Here is a 24,137-nt window from a genome sequence, read left to right as displayed (position 1 = left end):
ATTGCAACTTGCGCAGCACTCCAATTTTGTTTTTGAGCACTCCAATGTATAGACCTCGAAATGGCTGCTGTGTGATCCAACTGTTGATGTCATGAAACAAGGACAAGCATTTTTTCATGAAAAAGATCGATGCAACAAGAACGCTTTTATTTGAATGTGGTGAAGAATTCATCTTGATTGATTTTAACTTATGTACATCATCAACTCAGGAGTAGTCTGGCCCTTCCATAAATCTCTTTGGAAAGTTCACGTGCCTCCAAAAAAAACCAATACTTTCATGTGGCTAGGGTTGTTCATTAGATTGCATGCACTGAAAATCCTTGCCAAGAAGGATTTATGGACGGTGCTCCTTATGCGACTCTAATACCAAGCCGATAAACCAACTCCTTGTCTTATTCTGTTGGTATGAAGACTTGGGACCAGCTAGCTGCTGGCTTTCTTGGAATGATGCAATGCAGAAGAATCTTCGTTGACCAATGGCCTCTTGTTATTTCCGCTGTCATGCATCCTGTTCAAACAGTGGCGAGCTATGAAAATTTCTGATGCTCGGTTTTGTTCCTCCCCAGACACAGGCTTACTGCCCCAACTTGATATGTTAGGACTTAAACTTCCTTCTCTTTCTTTGTTAATATTTTTAATTTTCTAATAATAGTTGGGGAGGGGTCTTAACCTTCCTAGGGCCAAATTTTCTTTTTTATTTTTTTTTGCGCTAAAAACGGAAGTATCATACATAATGTGTACGGATACAGCCAAAAAATTAAAAAGTAAAACATTGCGGAGGGTCCTGGGCAACTCCGTCTCTCCCATCAAATTTTCTTTGAGCACCTCACTTTTCAACAGGAGTTCCATACTCCCAGCCATCCATTAATTGCATGCACTCCCATGTACAACGTGACCATCGTGCAATACATAGATGACCATGATCATGAAAATTGGACCGTCTAAATTTAATCCTTATCCTCAAAGTACCCAAGCTTGCCATGAAGGATCGATCTATGGTTCGGTTTGCTCCAACCACGAGCTTTCACATCAAACAGTCACAAAGAAAAGCCATACCCTGCCCAACCCAAACAGCGCACCAAAAGCCGCATTTGTCGGTCCGAACCGAACCCAGAACACTAGGCAACCACTAGTTTTTTACGCAGGAACGCAACCGGCCATTGGACAAACGGAGAGCACGTAAGCAGAGACTAGATCTTTCGATGCATATTTACCCCAAGGCGGACCAATTTGTTCACGACAACGACAAGTTGCTCACGGTAATAGAAATCTGTTTGGCAACTTTATAAGTTATACCTTCTCTTGCGGGCTTTGATTCCAGTTGGAACCTGAGAGAGTAGTGTCCTGCAATGGCGTCGAAATTCCCAGCGCTCAGAGTTCTGGAGAACTCCCGGGTCTCTCCACCACCCGGATCAGTTGCTCCTGCATCTCTCCCCCTCACCTTCTTTGACGTAATCTGGTTAGTTCAACACCCTGTCGAGCGCCTCTTCTTCTATGACTTCCCCCATCCAATTGCTCATTTCATAGACTCGTGCCTCCCCAACCTCAAATCCTCGCTGTCTGTCACCCTGCAGCACTTCTTCCCTCTTGCCGGTAATATCCGTCGCTCCCCCGGCAGCGATGACCGGTACGAGATAGCCTACGTCGATGGCGACTCTGTCTCCTTCACCGTGGCGGAGCACGACGGTGATTTCCACGATTTCTCCGACGACCATGGATGCGACATCTCCAAGCTCCGGCAGTTGGTCCCCCAGCTGCCGAAGGCCCAAGATGCTCAGCCTTCGCTAGCCGTGCAGGTGACCGTGTTCCCGAATCATGGCATCGCCATCGGGGTCTCGATCAACCATGCTGCATGTGACGGCTCTAGTTCCATGCATTTCATGAAGTCATGGGCCTCCGCATGCAAGTCGGGAGGCTCGATGCCCGAGGTGGCGCCGCCGCCCCTGTTTGACAGGACCTTGATCTCCGATCCTCGAGGGCTGTACTCGGTTTTCCATCATGATGTAGAAGGAATGACAGCTCCTGAACCATCAGCGGAAATTCCTTTCGCCGACATGGTCCATGCCACGTTCTCTCTCAAACAAGATCAGATTCAAAGGCTCAAGAGACTGGTTCTGGCCAGAGCCGCGGAGCGGGAGACATCGTTCCATTGCTCGACGATCGTGGTTGCGTTTGCTTATGTATGGGTCTGCTTTGTTAAGATGAGAGGCCTTGCAAGTGATAGGAAAGCTTATTCAGGATTCCCGGTGGATTGCAGGGGACGGCTGCAGCCGCCACTCCCGGCATCATACTTCGGAAATTGCGTAGGGCCTTGTTTTGTAGAGGTAGCAGTAGGCGATGTAATTGGAGAAGAAGGGTTTGTAGCAGCGGCGGAGGCAATTGGGAAAGCAATTGAAGGACTAAAACACGGAATTTTGGATGGTGCAGAGATCTGGCTACGAAGATTTGTGTCTGTATTGCCTGAGCAACCGATGACCGTTGCAGGGTCGCCAAAGTTCAGAGTTTATGAGACTGATTTCGGATGGGGAGGACCAAAGAAGGTTTTGGTGACGTCCATCTCGGGTCCCGGAAACATTTCGGTGGCAGAGAGCAGAGCAGAGCAAGGTGGAATCGAGATCGGTATGGTACTCCCGAAGCATGTGATGGATGAATTCAGTGCTCACTTCTTTAATGGCCTGAAACTGATCGCAAAATAATCCCCAGGCCAGTAGCCGACAGAATTGGTAACCATAATGTTTGTGTGCGTCCGTGTGTCTGTGTGTGAGTGTGAGTGAGAGAGAGAGAGAGAGAGAGAGAGAGAGACTTGTTCTTCTCATAATGCAATGTATCCGTCCAATTAGCAGAAGGAATTGCTCTTCAAGTCATCAGCATAAGGCTGGGCTAGAAAAATAGTTTGGATAATTATTCTTCTCGAATATATTATGTGAAAGCCGAATTAACTTTACTTGTATGAATGAGAGAAAGGTGCGCAGATTAATCCTCAAACAATTTTTTAATTGTTTATTTATTTATTTAGCGCCTCTAAGGTTAATTAATTCAAACTTCCACATTCAATCCGCTGGAATTTAGTCATATGGCTAGTTTCCTTTTGTCTTCTCCTTGGATTCGGTCAAATAGTTCTAGATGGTCACTGTTGAACATATGGCATATGCTTCTGTCTAGCTATCTTGCCGTCTACGAGTGGCTGTCTTTACTAATCCGGTCCTTTTCACCAACTTGCACATTTTTTATAGAAAATATTGAAGAAAAAATAGTAACAAAGAGTAGGTGATCATAACGTGTGGTTTTTGATAGAGCGAGACAAAAAAGTTTGGATCGCCAATTTATTGTTGTAATTATTCCTCTCCAATATATTATGTGTATGTTGAGGAACACATGCACACACTTGTAGTCCAATATAAAAAAAAGTTGCAAATATGCTAAAAAATTAATTATGATTATTAACAATTTGATTTTATAATTTGTTTCGATAGATATTTAGGATAAAAAGGATGGGAATGGTTTGATTTTTTTTTTTCTTCATGGGAGGTGGGGTGGGGTTTGGAGAAAAGTGGTGGAGACTAGCAGATGGGGTGGCTAGGTAGAGTCACGGTTAGAAGAGTAAATGAGTATGACAGATTAAAAAAATAGAAAGGGCGAAGTAGGACAGTAGGGAAGTAAATTGATTGAGAGAGAAAAATCAAAAAGAATTACCTTGGAATAAATTTTTTTTGCAGATACATGAAATTACATACTAGGGATACGACAACCATTATATACTCATAAGATTTTTCTTCATTAGAATATTTTTTCTAAGAATTAAGCTGATGCTTGAGTATATAATGTCTGAAAAACTAATTTTTTTATATTTAATTAACTATAAAAAATGACATATTCCATAATAGCTTATATTTGGTTGAGCATCTATTTTTTTAGAAATATTATATAAAATACCTGTTATGCTCTTAAAAAAGAAAAAGACTTTACTCTATTCTATCTAAAATCTTAAGGATATTTTTTTTTGAAAAATTTATTTCAATTTTCAGCTAGTGAAAATTGGACTTTTTTACATCCTATATGAATTTTTATTTTTCATAAAATATAGAAAATTTATTTTCATTGGAAAACTACTTTTCTATCTCTCGCCTTTGAAAATTCTAACCAAACATAAGGTATTTTTTCATGTTTTTGTTGACCATAGTTTCTCTCGTCCTCCTCGCACGAACCAAACAAGTACATAGGGAACCCTTCCCATAAACATGCAAGGCATTTTACTTGATATCATAAATCAAGAAATAAAATAAATTTAAATAACTAAAGTTCAAAGTTTAAATTTCAATAACTAAAATCCAAACTTTAATATCTCACACAAAATTCAGAAGTTTGACATCAAATTTTAATAAAATTCTAATCTAAAATAAACAAACTAAAACTTTGTTTCTAATCACTCTATCGAAGCATAACCCTGTGCTAGTATAGTTCTTAGGATCTGTAAAAATAGTAAGATATTTTAACTAGATAACTCAAACAATAAGATAAATAGCGGTTTTACAATAAATAAGCATATGAAAATGCATTAGTTCAAAAATTAAATCTAGATATGCAGCAATATCAAAACATCATACACATGAATCATATTCTTCTCAAAATTTAAAATTTACTTTCACAAATTCAAATTTACAAAACATCAAGTTTATCTCAGCAGCCATGAACTATAATGATACTTATACCATATGGTTGGGCGAGATAACAAGCTCAGAAATAAGCAAAGTGTTAACGTATAACCTATGATGGCTGAGTATACCCTCATTATTAGTGTACCAACATATAAACTCCACTGGCAAGCTATCAATGTGCCAATATATAAACTCCCACTAGTAAGATATTGGTACATAGTCGAATAAAAGCACTTTTTTCTTAAAAAAATGTATTCCATGTTCCAAATTGAAAGATACATAAAACTATGCGATATCAAAAATCAATCGAATATAATTTATATCAAAATCAATATGTTTGATCATGAATCATATAATGTTTCAAAAAAAAATATACTCAATAATAACATACTATGCATTAAGTTCATAAATTATGAATAATTTATTTTAAAAATATTTTATAATTTATTGATAAATTTAGAAAAATGGTTATATTATTTATCTTGCAAACGATTAGTCATTGAGTCATCTTCAACACCAGAATACACATAACATAACAAGGATGGAGCTTAATGGGGCCGATATGCTGCATAGCTTCCGGGGTGGTTCTGAATCCCTTTACAAGGTCAATCAAATTTGTAGGGAGGGACCCTTTTTTTTGGGTAAATCGGCTGCTCACACTACCCTAACATGAGCACAACCAGCTATATCAGCATCCAGCAGACAACATAAAGCGAAAGGAACGAAAGACTGCTGAGTCCAAAGAAACTCTCCAGAGTGGTGCACAGTGAAGGAGACGATCCAGTCAGCAGCCTGATTTGCCTTCCAAAAGACATGCCTGACCTGAAGAACTCGGCACTCCTGTAGCATCCGATGAATGTCGCCCAGAAAAGGGTCCTCCACCTTCTCCCGCCCCTCTTCCCTAAAGTGTGCCATCAGGGAAGCTGAGTCTCCCTCTAAAATGATACAACTAGCCTGCAGAACATATTGGAAAGGACCCTTTGTTGGGGCCTGCCCAACCCAAGAGAGAATAGAGAAAAGATATATATAGAGAGAGAAGAGGAATAACAAACAGGGAGGGCCATCATGTCCTTAGCAAACCAAAGAGAAGATGGGAGGCGGTGGTGGTCTAGTGACGATGATGGAGCATGGCGACTAAAGGGCAGGTGGTCAAGGCGGCAGTGTGCAGTGGCCACGGCGGTCACCACTGGATGGCTAATGATAGATGATGGCGGTGGTGGTTGGAAAGAAAGGTAGTATGAAAGGAGGGAAAGAATACTCTGTTCAAATGACGCCACTGAAGGGTTGGATTTTAATGCAACCCAAAATCTGAACGAAGCAACCAAAAAGCACAAATATTGGATGACCTTCTTGCCTTCGGAAATAGGTTGTATCTTTGGCGCCAAAGAAGGATTCCCCTTCCTCGGTGCGAATCCACTGTTGGATCATTCTTTTTTTTTTTCTTTCTTTTTTTTGAAATGGATGATAATACATAGTGGGTAGAAAGACACCCAAAAAAATCAAAAGATAACAAGTCTCGAAATGCACCAGATAGTCTCCTCTTCCCTAGCCACAGGATCTCCCCAGAGTGATTAGCTACTAAAAAGTCCACCCAATCTATTGCTCCGTTGGCCTCTCGATACATATGCTTGGCCTGCAGGGCTATCCCACCCCTCACCATCTCCTAAATATCTCTAAGGAGAGGATGGTAATCACCCACCTCTCTCACACTCTACTGGATCCAACCAATGACAGTAGCCAAGTCGCTAGGCAACCACCAGTCGCAATCACCTTGGAGTTTAGATCCCTAATGACGAAACACACTCCTCCCCTACTATTAGCGCCAAAGAAGGATTCCCCTTCTTTGGTGTGAATTCACTATTGGATCATCCATTGCTTGCTGTGACATCAATGGAAATAGATAAATGATAGAGTTTGGGGGAGCTTTTGGAGGGCCAAAAAGCACTTTCTGGCCCTCCAAAAGTACTTGAGGATGAAAAAGGATGTTCGGTAAAAACTTTGAAAAGTTGATTTAGCTTTCTCAGAAATCTGAAAAATAACTTTTCGGGAGAAGCTCCATTTTAGAGCTTTCCAAAAACACTGTTTTAAGCTGTGTCAAGAAACTATTTTTTTTGACCAAAATACCCCTATTTAAAAGACCTTTTTTTCTCCCAAAACCTTCCATCCCACCGTCTCTTCCTCTCTCACCCTTCCCTCTCTCTCTCCCTCTCTATCTCTTCTTCTTCTCAACGCCGTTGCCCCCTGATCCTTTTTTTTCCTTTGTTTTGGGAGGCAGCCCGTGGCTGCCCACAGTGGTAGCCACCACGCCGGCCATCACCCAAGGCCAGCGACACTTTCGTAGGTCGTGCCAGTCCGTGGAGGGCCGGGCTCGACCATGGGGTGGCTGGGCCTCCGCCAGACGCTGGACCACGGCGTCCCAGCCGCGGGACCGAGAAGCTGTGGGGCAAGCCGCTTCGGCTCCCTTCCGCCGAGCCCGGTCATGGCATCCTAGCTGCGGGACTACGGTGTCCCAGCCGCAGCGAAGCCTCCATGGCAGTGGAGCTGTGGGGCGGCGATGTCCACCTGCGGTGGTGGCGAGCAAGCCGCCTCGGCTTCCTTCCGCCGGGCCCCCTTCGGGGCCCCCTCCCGCGGCCGCCGCAGCCCGGCCCCCTTCCAGCGCTGCCGGCCTCGCGGGAGGAGAAGAAATGAGAAGAAGGAAAGAGGGGAAGGAACGAGAAGAAGAGAAGAAAAAAGAAAAGAAAAAGAAAAGAAAGAAAAAAAAGAAAAGAAAAGAAAAGAAAAAAGAAAAGAAAAATAAATAAATAAATAAATAAATAAATGCATAAATAAATATGTATATAAATGAATGAATAAATAAATAAATAAGATAATAAATAAAGATATTTCAATAAAATAAAATAATAAATAAATAAATAAAAAAATAATGAGTGAGTAGCAAATAATCTGATCTAAATAAATAAATAAATAAAAATAAATAATAGTAATTATTTAATTAATTTTATCACTTAGCTAGAAAATTTGTTAGATAGATATATAAATGGTCATCAGAAGGGTGAAAAAATAATTTACACTAATAATTATAATATTTTATATATTTATTATTGTATTATACTATAAATATAATATTATATTATATTATATCATGATATCTTGATATGTTATGTTAAATAATTTAATATTATATTAAATTATCTTATAGTATACAATGTTATTGTACTATATTATAATAATCTTATATTACATTACATTAATATTATACTATATCATATATTTATGTATATATATATATTTTATTTTGTTATGTTCTGTTGTATAATACTAGTAATGTCCTTTATGGTCATTTTGTCACACAAAAGTATTTTTTCAGTTTATTTACCAAACATATGTTAAAGTGCCACAGCACTTTAGAAATGTAGTTACCAAACAGCAAACAGGTAATTATAAAAGCTCTACTTCAGGCAGCTCTACTTCCGACAGCTTTATTTCCAAAAGCTCTACTGCCAACGGCTCCCCCAACCAGGACCTTAGTGATCTGTGCAATGTGTGAGCGATCCAATGATGGATTCGGGCGAAGAAATAAGAGGGTTCTTTGGAGATCTAATGGTGGACACGTACGATCCTCCCCTTCCTTCGTCCTTGCCTCTTGGGTCCTCAGCAATGTGCATCCACGAACTTTTTATTTTTTATTTTTCAGAACAGAAGGGATGTTAAATCCCGCTGGCGTTGGCGCTATGTAGTTGAAAAGGAGAGGAAAAAAAGGTTTGTGAACTCTATTCATCTTTATGAATTAATATACCACCAATATTTTACAATTTTCTCATACTAAATTACAAGAAAAGAAATTAAAATAAGTTCCTGCAGCAATTATTTCAAGCAGGATGGACATAATCTCTTGTATGCACACATCCGTATTAATAACCTGGATATGATATCCAACTGATTCATATCAAAAATATCTTCTTGAAGATTCTAGCTAATGAAATTTTGCATATCAAACCCATTATTTGAGGTTCAGTTTGCATCTTCCGTGTGAAAAAAATGATTAGTTTTTTTTTTTGCAACGTCCACTGTTGGATTGCAACTTGCGCAGCACTCCAATTTTGTTTTTGAGCACTCCAATGTATAGACCTCGAAATGGCTGCTGTGTGATCCAACTGTTGATGTCATGAAACAAGGACAAGCATTTTTTCATGAAAAAGATCGATGCAACAAGAACGCTTTTATTTGAATGTGGTGAAGAATTCATCTTGATTGATTTTAACTTATGTACATCATCAACTCAGGAGTAGTCTGGCCCTTCCATAAATCTCTTTGGAAAGTTCACGTGCCTCCAAAAAAAACCAATACTTTCATGTGGCTAGGGTTGTTCATTAGATTGCATGCACTGAAAATCCTTGCCAAGAAGGATTTATGGACGGTGCTCCTTATGCGACTCTAATACCAAGCCGATAAACCAACTCCTTGTCTTATTCTGTTGGTATGAAGACTTGGGACCAGCTAGCTGCTGGCTTTCTTGGAATGATGCAATGCAGAAGAATCTTCGTTGACCAATGGCCTCTTGTTATTTCCGCTGTCATGCATCCTGTTCAAACAGTGGCGAGCTATGAAAATTTCTGATGCTCGGTTTTGTTCCTCCCCAGACACAGGCTTACTGCCCCAACTTGATATGTTAGGACTTAAACTTCCTTCTCTTTCTTTGTTAATATTTTTAATTTTCTAATAATAGTTGGGGAGGGGTCTTAACCTTCCTAGGGCCAAATTTTCTTTTTTATTTTTTTTTGCGCTAAAAACGGAAGTATCATACATAATGTGTACGGATACAGCCAAAAAATTAAAAAGTAAAACATTGCGGAGGGTCCTGGGCAACTCCGTCTCTCCCATCAAATTTTCTTTGAGCACCTCACTTTTCAACAGGAGTTCCATACTCCCAGCCATCCATTAATTGCATGCACTCCCATGTACAACGTGACCATCGTGCAATACATAGATGACCATGATCATGAAAATTGGACCGTCTAAATTTAATCCTTATCCTCAAAGTACCCAAGCTTGCCATGAAGGATCGATCTATGGTTCGGTTTGCTCCAACCACGAGCTTTCACATCAAACAGTCACAAAGAAAAGCCATACCCTGCCCAACCCAAACAGCGCACCAAAAGCCGCATTTGTCGGTCCGAACCGAACCCAGAACACTAGGCAACCACTAGTTTTTTACGCAGGAACGCAACCGGCCATTGGACAAACGGAGAGCACGTAAGCAGAGACTAGATCTTTCGATGCATATTTACCCCAAGGCGGACCAATTTGTTCACGACAACGACAAGTTGCTCACGGTAATAGAAATCTGTTTGGCAACTTTATAAGTTATACCTTCTCTTGCGGGCTTTGATTCCAGTTGGAACCTGAGAGAGTAGTGTCCTGCAATGGCGTCGAAATTCCCAGCGCTCAGAGTTCTGGAGAACTCCCGGGTCTCTCCACCACCCGGATCAGTTGCTCCTGCATCTCTCCCCCTCACCTTCTTTGACGTAATCTGGTTAGTTCAACACCCTGTCGAGCGCCTCTTCTTCTATGACTTCCCCCATCCAATTGCTCATTTCATAGACTCGTGCCTCCCCAACCTCAAATCCTCGCTGTCTGTCACCCTGCAGCACTTCTTCCCTCTTGCCGGTAATATCCGTCGCTCCCCCGGCAGCGATGACCGGTACGAGATAGCCTACGTCGATGGCGACTCTGTCTCCTTCACCGTGGCGGAGCACGACGGTGATTTCCACGATTTCTCCGACGACCATGGATGCGACATCTCCAAGCTCCGGCAGTTGGTCCCCCAGCTGCCGAAGGCCCAAGATGCTCAGCCTTCGCTAGCCGTGCAGGTGACCGTGTTCCCGAATCATGGCATCGCCATCGGGGTCTCGATCAACCATGCTGCATGTGACGGCTCTAGTTCCATGCATTTCATGAAGTCATGGGCCTCCGCATGCAAGTCGGGAGGCTCGATGCCCGAGGTGGCGCCGCCGCCCCTGTTTGACAGGACCTTGATCTCCGATCCTCGAGGGCTGTACTCGGTTTTCCATCATGATGTAGAAGGAATGACAGCTCCTGAACCATCAGCGGAAATTCCTTTCGCCGACATGGTCCATGCCACGTTCTCTCTCAAACAAGATCAGATTCAAAGGCTCAAGAGACTGGTTCTGGCCAGAGCCGCGGAGCGGGAGACATCGTTCCATTGCTCGACGATCGTGGTTGCGTTTGCTTATGTATGGGTCTGCTTTGTTAAGATGAGAGGCCTTGCAAGTGATAGGAAAGCTTATTCAGGATTCCCGGTGGATTGCAGGGGACGGCTGCAGCCGCCACTCCCGGCATCATACTTCGGAAATTGCGTAGGGCCTTGTTTTGTAGAGGTAGCAGTAGGCGATGTAATTGGAGAAGAAGGGTTTGTAGCAGCGGCGGAGGCAATTGGGAAAGCAATTGAAGGACTAAAACACGGAATTTTGGATGGTGCAGAGATCTGGCTACGAAGATTTGTGTCTGTATTGCCTGAGCAACCGATGACCGTTGCAGGGTCGCCAAAGTTCAGAGTTTATGAGACTGATTTCGGATGGGGAGGACCAAAGAAGGTTTTGGTGACGTCCATCTCGGGTCCCGGAAACATTTCGGTGGCAGAGAGCAGAGCAGAGCAAGGTGGAATCGAGATCGGTATGGTACTCCCGAAGCATGTGATGGATGAATTCAGTGCTCACTTCTTTAATGGCCTGAAACTGATCGCAAAATAATCCCCAGGCCAGTAGCCGACAGAATTGGTAACCATAATGTTTGTGTGCGTCCGTGTGTCTGTGTGTGAGTGTGAGTGAGAGAGAGAGAGAGAGAGAGAGAGAGAGACTTGTTCTTCTCATAATGCAATGTATCCGTCCAATTAGCAGAAGGAATTGCTCTTCAAGTCATCAGCATAAGGCTGGGCTAGAAAAATAGTTTGGATAATTATTCTTCTCGAATATATTATGTGAAAGCCGAATTAACTTTACAAGAGAAAGGTGCGCAGATTAATCCTCAAACAATTTTTTAATTGTTTATTTATTTATTTAGCGCCTCTAAGGTTAATTAATTCAAACTTCCACATTCAATCCGCTGGAATTTAGTCATATGGCTAGTTTCCTTTTGTCTTCTCCTTGGATTCGGTCAAATAGTTCTAGATGGTCACTGTTGAACATATGGCATATGCTTCTGTCTAGCTATCTTGCCGTCTACGAGCGGCTGTCTTTACTAATCCGGTCCTTTTCACCAACTTGCACATTTTTTATAGAAAATGTTGAAGAAAAAATAGTAACAAAGAGTAGGTGATCATAACGTGTGGTTTTTGATAGAGCGAGACAAAAAAGTTTGGATCGCCAATTTATTGTTGTAATTATTCCTCTCCAATATATTATGTGTATGTTGAGGAACACATGCACACACTTGTAGTCCAATATAAAAAAAAGTTGCAAATATGCTAAAAAATTAATTATGATTATTAACAATTTGATTTTATAATTTGTTTCGATAGATATTTAGGATAAAAAGGATGGGAATGGTTTGATTTTTTTTTTTCTTCATGGGAGGTGGGGTGGGGTTTGGAGAAAAGTGGTGGAGACTAGCAGATGGGGTGGCTAGGTAGAGTCACGGTTAGAAGAGTAAATGAGTATGACAGATTAAAAAAATAGAAAGGGCGAAGTAGGACAGTAGGGAAGTAAATTGATTGAGAGAGAAAAATCAAAAAGAATTACCTTGGAATAAATTTTTTTTGCAGATACATGAAATTACATACTAGGGATACGACAACCATTATATACTCATAAGATTTTTCTTCATTAGAATATTTTTTCTAAGAATTAAGCTGATGCTTGAGTATATAATGTCTGAAAAACTAATTTTTTTATATTTAATTAACTATAAAAAATGACATATTCCATAATAGCTTATATTTGGTTGAGCATCTATTTTTTTAGAAATATTATATAAAATACCTGTTATGCTCTTAAAAAAGAAAAAGACTTTACTCTATTCTATCTAAAATCTTAAGGATATTTTTTTTTGAAAAATTTATTTCAATTTTCAGCTAGTGAAAATTGGACTTTTTTACATCCTATATGAATTTTTATTTTTCATAAAATATAGAAAATTTATTTTCATTGGAAAACTACTTTTCTATCTCTCGCCTTTGAAAATTCTAACCAAACATAAGGTATTTTTTCATGTTTTTGTTGACCATAGTTTCTCTCGTCCTCCTCGCACGAACCAAACAAGTACATAGGGAACCCTTCCCATAAACATGCAAGGCATTTTACTTGATATCATAAATCAAGAAATAAAATAAATTTAAATAACTAAAGTTCAAAGTTTAAATTTCAATAACTAAAATCCAAACTTTAATATCTCACACAAAATTCAGAAGTTTGACATCAAATTTTAATAAAATTCTAATCTAAAATAAACAAACTAAAACTTTGTTTCTAATCACTCTATCGAAGCATAACCCTGTGCTAGTATAGTTCTTAGGATCTGTAAAAATAGTAAGATATTTTAACTAGATAACTCAAACAATAAGATAAATAGCGGTTTTACAATAAATAAGCATATGAAAATGCATTAGTTCAAAAATTAAATCTAGATATGCAGCAATATCAAAACATCATACACATGAATCATATTCTTCTCAAAATTTAAAATTTACTTTCACAAATTCAAATTTACAAAACATCAAGTTTATCTCAGCAGCCATGAACTATAATGATACTTATACCATATGGTTGGGCGAGATAACAAGCTCAGAAATAAGCAAAGTGTTAACGTATAACCTATGATGGCTGAGTATACCCTCATTATTAGTGTACCAACATATAAACTCCACTGGCAAGCTATCAATGTGCCAATATATAAACTCCCACTAGTAAGATATTGGTACATAGTCGAATAAAAGCACTTTTTTCTTAAAAAAATGTATTCCATGTTCCAAATTGAAAGATACATAAAACTATGCGATATCAAAAATCAATCGAATATAATTTATATCAAAATCAATATGTTTGATCATGAATCATATAATGTTTCAAAAAAAAATATACTCAATAATAACATACTATGCATTAAGTTCATAAATTATGAATAATTTATTTTAAAAATATTTTATAATTTATTGATAAATTTAGAAAAATGGTTATATTATTTATCTTGCAAACGATTAGTCATTGAGTCATCTTCAACACCAGAATACACATAACATAACAAGGATGGAGCTTAATGGGGCCGATATGCTGCATAGCTTCCGGGGTGGTTCTGAATCCCTTTACAAGGTCAATCAAATTTGTAGGGAGGGACCCTTTTTTTTGGGTAAATCGGCTGCTCACACTACCCTAACATGAGCACAACCAGCTATATCAGCATCCAGCAGACAACATAAAGCGAAAGGAACGAAAGACTGCTGAGTCCAAAGAAACTCTCCAGAGTGGTGCACAGTGAAGGAGACGATCCAGTCAGCAGCCTGATTTGCCTTCCAAAAGACATGCCTGACCTGAAGAACTCGGCACTCCTGTAGCATCCGATGAATGTCGCCCAGAAAAGGGTCCTCCACCTTCTCCCGCCCCTCTTCCCTAAAGTGTGCCATCAGGGAAGCTGAGTCTCCCTCTAAAATGATACAACTAGCCTGCAGAACATATTGGAAAGGACCCTTTGTTGGGGCCTGCCCAACCCAAGAGAGAATAGAGAAAAGATATATATAGAGAGAGAAGAGGAATAACAAACAGGGAGGGCCATCATGTCCTTAGCAAACCAAAGAGAAGATGGGAGGCGGTGGTGGTCTAGTGACGATGATGGAGCATGGCGACTAAAGGGCAGGTGGTCAAGGCGGCAGTGTGCAGTGGCCACGGCGGTCACCACTGGATGGCTAATGATAGATGATGGCGGTGGTGGTTGGAAAGAAAGGTAGTATGAAAGGAGGGAAAGAATACTCTGTTCAAATGACGCCACTGAAGGGTTGGATTTTAATGCAACCCAAAATCTGAACGAAGCAACCAAAAAGCACAAATATTGGATGACCTTCTTGCCTTCGGAAATAGGTTGTATCTTTGGCGCCAAAGAAGGATTCCCCTTCCTCGGTGCGAATCCACTGTTGGATCATTCTTTTTTTTTTTCTTTCTTTTTTTTGAAATGGATGATAATACATAGTGGGTAGAAAGACACCCAAAAAAATCAAAAGATAACAAGTCTCGAAATGCACCAGATAGTCTCCTCTTCCCTAGCCACAGGATCTCCCCAGAGTGATTAGCTACTAAAAAGTCCACCCAATCTATTGCTCCGTTGGCCTCTCGATACATATGCTTGGCCTGCAGGGCTATCCCACCCCTCACCATCTCCTAAATATCTCTAAGGAGAGGATGGTAATCACCCACCTCTCTCACACTCTACTGGATCCAACCAATGACAGTAGCCAAGTCGCTAGGCAACCACCAGTCGCAATCACCTTGGAGTTTAGATCCCTAATGACGAAACACACTCCTCCCCTACTATTAGCGCCAAAGAAGGATTCCCCTTCTTTGGTGTGAATTCACTATTGGATCATCCATTGCTTGCTGTGACATCAATGGAAATAGATAAATGATAGAGTTTGGGGGAGCTTTTGGAGGGCCAAAAAGCACTTTCTGGCCCTCCAAAAGTACTTGAGGATGAAAAAGGATGTTCGGTAAAAACTTTGAAAAGTTGATTTAGCTTTCTCAGAAATCTGAAAAATAACTTTTCGGGAGAAGCTCCATTTTAGAGCTTTCCAAAAACACTGTTTTAAGCTGTGTCAAGAAACTATTTTTTTTGACCAAAATACCCCTATTTAAAAGACCTTTTTTTCTCCCAAAACCTTCCATCCCACCGTCTCTTCCTCTCTCACCCTTCCCTCTCTCTCTCCCTCTCTATCTCTTCTTCTTCTCAACGCCGTTGCCCCCTGATCCTTTTTTTTCCTTTGTTTTGGGAGGCAGCCCGTGGCTGCCCACAGTGGTAGCCACCACGCCGGCCATCACCCAAGGCCAGCGACACTTTCGTAGGTCGTGCCAGTCCGTGGAGGGCCGGGCTCGACCATGGGGTGGCTGGGCCTCCGCCAGACGCTGGACCACGGCGTCCCAGCCGCGGGACCGAGAAGCTGTGGGGCAAGCCGCTTCGGCTCCCTTCCGCCGAGCCCGGTCATGGCATCCTAGCTGCGGGACTACGGTGTCCCAGCCGCAGCGAAGCCTCCATGGCAGTGGAGCTGTGGGGCGGCGATGTCCACCTGCGGTGGTGGCGAGCAAGCCGCCTCGGCTTCCTTCCGCCGGGCCCCCTTCGGGGCCCCCTCCCGCGGCCGCCGCAGCCCGGCCCCCTTCCAGCGCTGCCGGCCTCGCGGGAGGAGAAGAAATGAGAAGAAGGAAAGAGGGGAAGGAACGAGAAGAAGAGAAGAAAAAAGAAAAGAAAAAGAAAAGAAAGAAAAAAAAGAAAAGAAAAGAAAAGAAAAAAGAAAAGAAAAATAAATAAATAAATAAATAAATAAATGCATAAATAAATATGTATATAAATGAATGAATAAATAAATAAATAAGATAATAAATAAAGATATTTCAATAAAATAAAATAATAAATAAATAAATAAAAAAATAATGAGTGAGTAGCAAATAATCTGATCTAAATAAATAAATAAATAAAAATAAATAATAGTAATTATTTAATTAATTTTATCACTTAGCTAGAAAATTTGTTAGATAGATATATAAATGGTCATCAGAAGGGTGAAAAAATAATTTACACTAATAATTATAATATTTTATATATTTATTATTGTATTATACTATAAATATAATATTATATTATATTATATCATGATATCTTGATATGTTATGTTAAATAATTTAATATTATATTAAATTATCTTATAGTATACAATGTTATTGTACTATATTATAATAATCTTATATTACATTACATTAATATTATACTATATCATATATTTATGTATATATATATATTTTATTTTGTTATGTTCTGTTGTATAATACTAGTAATGTCCTTTATGGTCATTTTGTCACACAAAAGTATTTTTTCAGTTTATTTACCAAACATATGTTAAAGTGCCACAGCACTTTAGAAATGTAGTTACCAAACAGCAAACAGGTAATTATAAAAGCTCTACTTCAGGCAGCTCTACTTCCGACAGCTTTATTTCCAAAAGCTCTACTGCCAACGGCTCCCCCAACCAGGACCTTAGTGATCTGTGCAATGTGTGAGCGATCCAATGATGGATTCGGGCGAAGAAATAAGAGGGTTCTTTGGAGATCTAATGGTGGACACGTACGATCCTCCCCTTCCTTCGTCCTTGCCTCTTGGGTCCTCAGCAATGTGCATCCACGAACTTTTTATTTTTTATTTTTCAGAACAGAAGGGATGTTAAATCCCGCTGGCGTTGGCGCTATATAGTTGAAAAGGAGAGGAAAAAAAGGTTTGTGAACTCTATTCATCTTTATGAATTAATATACCACCAATATTTTACAATTTTCTCATACTAAATTACAAGAAAAGAAATTAAAATAAGTTCCTGCAGCAATTATTTCAAGCAGGATGGACATAATCTCTTGTATGCACACATCCGTATTAATAACCTGGATATGATATCCAACTGATTCATATCAAAAATATCTTCTTGAAGATTCTAGCTAATGAAATTTTGCATATCAAACCCATTATTTGAGGTTCAGTTTGCATCTTCCGTGTGAAAAAAATGATTAGTTTTTTTTTTTGCAACGTCCACTGTTGGATTGCAACTTGCGCAGCACTCCAATTTTGTTTTTGAGCACTCCAATGTATAGACCTCGAAATGGCTGCTGTGTGATCCAACTGTTGATGTCATGAAACAAGGACAAGCATTTTTTCATGAAAAAGATCGATGCAACAAGAACGCTTTTATTTGAATGTGGTGAAGAATTCATCTTGATTGATTTTAACTTATGTACATCATCAACTCAGGAGTAGTCTGGCCCTTCCATAAATCTCTTTGGAAAGTTCACGTGCCTCCAAAAAAAACCAATACTTTCATGTGGCTAGGGTTGTTCATTAGATTGCATGCACTGAAAATCCTTGCCAAGAAGGATTTATGGACGGTGCTCCTTATGCGACTCTAATACCAAGCCGATAAACCAACTCCTTGTCTTATTCTGTTGGTATGAAGACTTGGGACCAGCTAGCTGCTGGCTTTCTTGGAATGATGCAATGCAGAAGAATCTTCGTTGACCAATGGCCTCTTGTTATTTCCGCTGTCATGCATCCTGTTCAAACAGTGGCGAGCTATGAAAATTTCTGATGCTCGGTTTTGTTCCTCCCCAGACACAGGCTTACTGCCCCAACTTGATATGTTAGGACTTAAACTTCCTTCTCTTTCTTTGTTAATATTTTTAATTTTCTAATAATAGTTGGGGAGGGGTCTTAACCTTCCTAGGGCCAAATTTTCTTTTTTATTTTTTTTTGCGCTAAAAACGGAAGTATCATACATAATGTGTACGGATACAGCCAAAAAATTAAAAAGTAAAACATTGCGGAGGGTCCTGGGCAACTCCGTCTCTCCCATCAAATTTTCTTTGAGCACCTCACTTTTCAACAGGAGTTCCATACTCCCAGCCATCCATTAATTGCATGCACTCCCATGTACAACGTGACCATCGTGCAATACATAGATGACCATGATCATGAAAATTGGACCGTCTAAATTTAATCCTTATCCTCAAAGTACCCAAGCTTGCCATGAAGGATCGATCTATGGTTCGGTTTGCTCCAACCACGAGCTTTCACATCAAACAGTCACAAAGAAAAGCCATACCCTGCCCAACCCAAACAGCGCACCAAAAGCCGCATTTGTCGGTCCGAACCGAACCCAGAACACTAGGCAACCACTAGTTTTTTACGCAGGAACGCAACCGGCCATTGGACAAACGGAGAGCACGTAAGCAGAGACTAGATCTTTCGATGCATATTTACCCCAAGGCGGACCAATTTGTTCACGACAACGACAAGTTGCTCACGGTAATAGAAATCTGTTTGGCAACTTTATAAGTTATACCTTCTCTTGCGGGCTTTGATTCCAGTTGGAACCTGAGAGAGTAGTGTCCTGCAATGGCGTCGAAATTCCCAGCGCTCAGAGTTCTGGAGAACTCCCGGGTCTCTCCACCACCCGGATCAGTTGCTCCTGCATCTCTCCCCCTCACCTTCTTTGACGTAATCTGGTTAGTTCAACACCCTGTCGAGCGCCTCTTCTTCTATGACTTCCCCCATCCAATTGCTCATTTCATAGACTCGTGCCTCCCCAACCTCAAATCCTCGCTGTCTGTCACCCTGCAGCACTTCTTCCCTCTTGCCGGTAATATCCGTCGCTCCCCCGGCAGCGATGACCGGTACGAGATAGCCTACGTCGATGGCGACTCTGTCTCCTTCACCGTGGCGGAGCACGACGGTGATTTCCACGATTTCTCCGACGACCATGGATGCGACATCTCCAAGCTCCGGCAGTTGGTCCCCCAGCTGCCGAAGGCCCAAGATGCTCAGCCTTCGCTAGCCGTGCAGGTGACCGTGTTCCCGAATCATGGCATCGCCATCGGGGTCTCGATCAACCATGCTGCATGTGACGGCTCTAGTTCCATGCATTTCATGAAGTCATGGGCCTCCGCATGCAAGTCGGGAGGCTCGATGCCCGAGGTGGCGCCGCCGCCCCTGTTTGACAGGACCTTGATCTCCGATCCTCGAGGGCTGTACTCGGTTTTCCATCATGATGTAGAAGGAATGACAGCTCCTGAACCATCAGCGGAAATTCCTTTCGCCGACATGGTCCATGCCACGTTCTCTCTCAAACAAGATCAGATTCAAAGGCTCAAGAGACTGGTTCTGGCCAGAGCCGCGGAGCGGGAGACATCGTTCCATTGCTCGACGATCGTGGTTGCGTTTGCTTATGCATGGGTCTGCTTTGTTAAGATGAGAGGCCTTGCAAGTGATAGGAAAGCTTATTCAGGATTCCCGGTGGATTGCAGGGGACGGCTGCAGCCGCCACTCCCGGCATCATACTTCGGAAATTGCGTAGGGCCTTGTTTTGTAGAGGTAGCAGTAGGCGATGTAATTGGAGAAGAAGGGTTTGTAGCAGCGGCGGAGGCAATTGGGAAAGCAATTGAAGGACTAAAACACGGAATTTTGGATGGTGCAGAGATCTGGCTACGAAGATTTGTGTCTGTATTGCCTGAGCAACCGATGACCGTTGCAGGGTCGCCAAAGTTCAGAGTTTATGAGACTGATTTCGGATGGGGAGGACCAAAGAAGGTTTTGGTGACGTCCATCTCGGGTCCCGGAAACATTTCGGTGGCAGAGAGCAGAGCAGAGCAAGGTGGAATCGAGATCGGTATGGTACTCCCGAAGCATGTGATGGATGAATTCAGTGCTCACTTCTTTAATGGCCTGAAACTGATCGCAAAATAATCCCCAGGCCAGTAGCCGACAGAATTGGTAACCATAATGTTTGTGTGCGTCCGTGTGTCTGTGTGTGAGTGTGAGTGAGAGAGAGAGAGAGAGAGAGAGAGAGACTTGTTCTTCTCATAATGCAATGTATCCGTCCAATTAGCAGAAGGAATTGCTCTTCAAGTCATCAGCATAAGGCTGGGCTAGAAAAATAGTTTGGATAATTATTCTTCTCGAATATATTATGTGAAAGCCGAATTAACTTTACAAGAGAAAGGTGCGCAGATTAATCCTCAAACAATTTTTTAATTGTTTATTTATTTATTTAGCGCCTCTAAGGTTAATTAATTCAAACTTCCACATTCAATCCGCTGGAATTTAGTCATATGGCTAGTTTCCTTTTGTCTTCTCCTTGGATTCGGTCAAATAGTTCTAGATGGTCACTGTTGAACATATGGCATATGCTTCTGTCTAGCTATCTTGCCGTCTACGAGCGGCTGTCTTTACTAATCCGGTCCTTTTCACCAACTTGCACATTTTTTATAGAAAATGTTGAAGAAAAAATAGTAACAAAGAGTAGGTGATCATAACGTGTGGTTTTTGATAGAGCGAGACAAAAAAGTTTGGATCGCCAATTTATTGTTGTAATTATTCCTCTCCAATATATTATGTGTATGTTGAGGAACACATGCACACACTTGTAGTCCAATATAAAAAAAAGTTGCAAATATGCTAAAAAATTAATTATGATTATTAACAATTTGATTTTATAATTTGTTTCGATAGATATTTAGGATAAAAAGGATGGGAATGGTTTGATTTTTTTTTTTCTTCATGGGAGGTGGGGTGGGGTTTGGAGAAAAGTGGTGGAGACTAGCAGATGGGGTGGCTAGGTAGAGTCACGGTTAGAAGAGTAAATGAGTATGACAGATTAAAAAAATAGAAAGGGCGAAGTAGGACAGTAGGGAAGTAAATTGATTGAGAGAGAAAAATCAAAAAGAATTACCTTGGAATAAATTTTTTTTGCAGATACATGAAATTACATACTAGGGATACGACAACCATTATATACTCATAAGATTTTTCTTCATTAGAATATTTTTTCTAAGAATTAAGCTGATGCTTGAGTATATAATGTCTGAAAAACTAATTTTTTTATATTTAATTAACTATAAAAAATGACATATTCCATAATAGCTTATATTTGGTTGAGCATATATTTTTTTAGAAATATTATATAAAATACCTGTTATGCTCTTAAAAAAGAAAAAGACTTTACTCTATTCTATCTAAAATCTTAAGGATATTTTTTTTTGAAAAATTTATTTCAATTTTCAGCTAGTGAAAATTGGACTTTTTTACATCCTATATGAATTTTTATTTTTCATAAAATATAGAAAATTTATTTTCATTGGAAAACTACTTTTCTATCTCTCGCCTTTGAAAATTCTAACCAAACATAAGGTATTTTTTCATGTTTTTGTTGACCATAGTTTCTCTCGTCCTCCTCGCACGAACCAAACAAGTACATAGGGAACCCTTCCCATAAACATGCAAGGCATTTTACTTGATATCATAAATCAAGAAATAAAATAAATTTAAATAACTAAAGTTCAAAGTTTAAATTTCAATAACTAAAATCCAAACTTTAATATCTCACACAAAATTCAGAAGTTTGACATCAAATTTTAATAAAATTCTAATCTAAAATAAACAAACTAAAACTTTGTTTCTAATCACTCTATCGAAGCATAACCCTGTGCTAGTATAGTTCTTAGGATCTGTAAAAATAGTAAGATATTTTAACTAGATAACTCAAACAATAAGATAAATAGCGGTTTTACAATAAATAAGCATATGAAAATGCATTAGTTCAAAAATTAAATCTAGATATGCAGCAATATCAAAACATCATACACATGAATCATATTCTTCTCAAAATTTAAAATTTACTTTCACAAATTCAAATTTACAAAACATCAAGTTTATCTCAGCAGCCATGAACTATAATGATACTTATACCATATGGTTGGGCGAGATAACAAGCTCAGAAATAAGCAAAGTGTTAACGTATAACCTATGATGGCTGAGTATACCCTCATTATTAGTGTACCAACATATAAACTCCACTGGCAAGCTATCAATGTGCCAATATATAAACTCCCACTAGTAAGATATTGGTACATAGTCGAATAAAAGCACTTTTTTCTTAAAAAAATGTATTCCATGTTCCAAATTGAAAGATACATAAAACTATGCGATATCAAAAATCAATCGAATATAATTTATATCAAAATCAATATGTTTGATCATGAATCATATAATGTTTCAAAAAAAAATATACTCAATAATAACATACTATGCATTAAGTTCATAAATTATGAATAATTTATTTTAAAAATATTTTATAATTTATTGATAAATTTAGAAAAATGGTTATATTATTTATCTTGCAAACGATTAGTCATTGAGTCATCTTCAACACCAGAATACACATAACATAACAAGGATGGAGCTTAATGGGGCCGATATGCTGCATAGCTTCCGGGGTGGTTCTGAATCCCTTTACAAGGTCAATCAAATTTGTAGGGAGGGACCCTTTTTTTTGGGTAAATCGGCTGCTCACACTACCCTAGCATGAGCACAACCAGCTATATCAGCATCCAGCAGACAACATAAAGCGAAAGGAACGAAAGACTGCTGAGTCCAAAGAAACTCTCCAGAGTGGTGCACAGTGAAGGAGATGATCCAGTCAGCAGCCTGATTTGCCTTCCAAAAGACATGCCTGACCTGAAGAACTCGGCACTCCTGTAGCATCCGATGAATGTCGCCCAGAAAAGGGTCCTCCACCTTCTCCCGCCCCTCTTCCCTAAAGTGTGCCATCAGGGAAGCTGAGTCTCCCTCTAAAATGATACAACTAGCCTGCAGAACATATTGGAAAGGACCCTTTGTTGGGGCCTGCCCAACCCAAGAGAGAATAGAGAAAAGATATATATAGAGAGAGAAGAGGAATAACAAACAGGGAGGGCCATCATGTCCTTAGCAAACCAAAGAGAAGATGGGAGGCGGTGGTGGTCTAGTGACGATGATGGAGCATGGCGACTAAAGGGCAGGTGGTCAAGGCAGCAGTGTGCAGTGGCCACGGCGGTCACCACTGGATGGCTAATGATAGATGATGGCGGTGGTGGTTGGAAAGAAAGGTAGTATGAAAGGAGGGAAAGAATACTCTGTTCAAATGACGCCACTGAAGGGTTGGATTTTAATGCAACCCAAAATCTGAACGAAGCAACCAAAAAGCACAAATATTGGATGACCTTCTTGCCTTCGGAAATAGGTTGTATCTTTGGCGCCAAAGAAGGATTCCCCTTCCTCGGTGCGAATCCACTGTTGGATCATTCTTTTTTTTTTTCTTTCTTTTTTTTGAAATGGATGATAATACATAGTGGGTAGAAAGACACCCAAAAAAATCAAAAGATAACAAGTCTCGAAATGCACCAGATAGTCTCCTCTTCCCTAGCCACAGGATCTCCCCAGAGTGATTAGCTACTAAAAAGTCCACCCAATCTATTGCTCCGTTGGCCTCTCGATACATATGCTTGGCCTGCAGGGCTATCCCACCCCTCACCATCTCCTAAATATCTCTAAGGAGAGGATGGTAATCACCCACCTCTCTCACACTCTACTGGATCCAACCAATGACAGTAGCCAAGTCGCTAGGCAACCACCAGTCGCAATCACCTTGGAGTTTAGATCCCTAATGACGAAACACACTCCTCCCCTACTATTAGCGCCAAAGAAGGATTCCCCTTCTTTGGTGTGAATTCACTATTGGATCATCCATTGCTTGCTGTGACATCAATGGAAATAGATAAATGATAGAGTTTGGGGGAGCTTTTGGAGGGCCAAAAAGCACTTTCTGGCCCTCCAAAAGTACTTGAGGATGAAAAAGGATGTTCGGTAAAAACTTTGAAAAGTTGATTTAGCTTTCTCAGAAATCTGAAAAATAACTTTTCG

At 40.2% G+C, this 24,137-nt stretch overlaps 2 protein-coding genes and 1 pseudogene across 3 annotated transcripts; all 3 read left to right on the top strand.

Annotated features, from left to right (window-relative positions):
* The first annotated feature begins 691 nt into the window (after nt 1-691).
* Nucleotides 692-2,901, top strand: LOC149768082 (malonyl-coenzyme A:anthocyanin 3-O-glucoside-6''-O-malonyltransferase-like). Its single transcript, XM_089929599.1, has one exon. The coding sequence runs from the start codon at nt 1,350-1,352 to the stop codon at nt 2,694-2,696; it is 1,347 nt and encodes a 448-aa protein (XP_089785725.1). The 5' UTR covers nt 692-1,349; the 3' UTR covers nt 2,697-2,901.
* Nucleotides 2,902-9,420: 6,519 nt separating this feature from the next.
* LOC103699484 (malonyl-coenzyme A:anthocyanin 3-O-glucoside-6''-O-malonyltransferase-like) lies at nt 9,421-11,630 on the top strand. The gene has a single exon (XM_088718153.2). The coding sequence runs from the start codon at nt 10,079-10,081 to the stop codon at nt 11,423-11,425; it is 1,347 nt and encodes a 448-aa protein (XP_088574279.2). The 5' UTR covers nt 9,421-10,078; the 3' UTR covers nt 11,426-11,630.
* Nucleotides 11,631-18,139: 6,509 nt separating this feature from the next.
* Nucleotides 18,140-20,393, top strand: LOC120109908 (malonyl-coenzyme A:anthocyanin 3-O-glucoside-6''-O-malonyltransferase pseudogene; annotated as a pseudogene). The gene has a single exon (XR_015976276.2). The product of XR_015976276.2 is annotated as a malonyl-coenzyme A:anthocyanin 3-O-glucoside-6''-O-malonyltransferase pseudogene (transcript).
* The last annotated feature ends 3,744 nt before the right edge of the window (nt 20,394-24,137 follow it).

The sequence above is a fragment of the Phoenix dactylifera genome, chromosome 3 (genome assembly GCF_051530095.1).
Source record: "Phoenix dactylifera cultivar Ajwa chromosome 3, Ajwa_hap1_PhDact_Kaust_v1.1, whole genome shotgun sequence".
NCBI classification, from domain to species: domain Eukaryota; kingdom Viridiplantae; phylum Streptophyta; class Magnoliopsida; order Arecales; family Arecaceae; genus Phoenix; species Phoenix dactylifera.
This window is presented reverse-complemented; position numbering and strand designations above follow the sequence as displayed.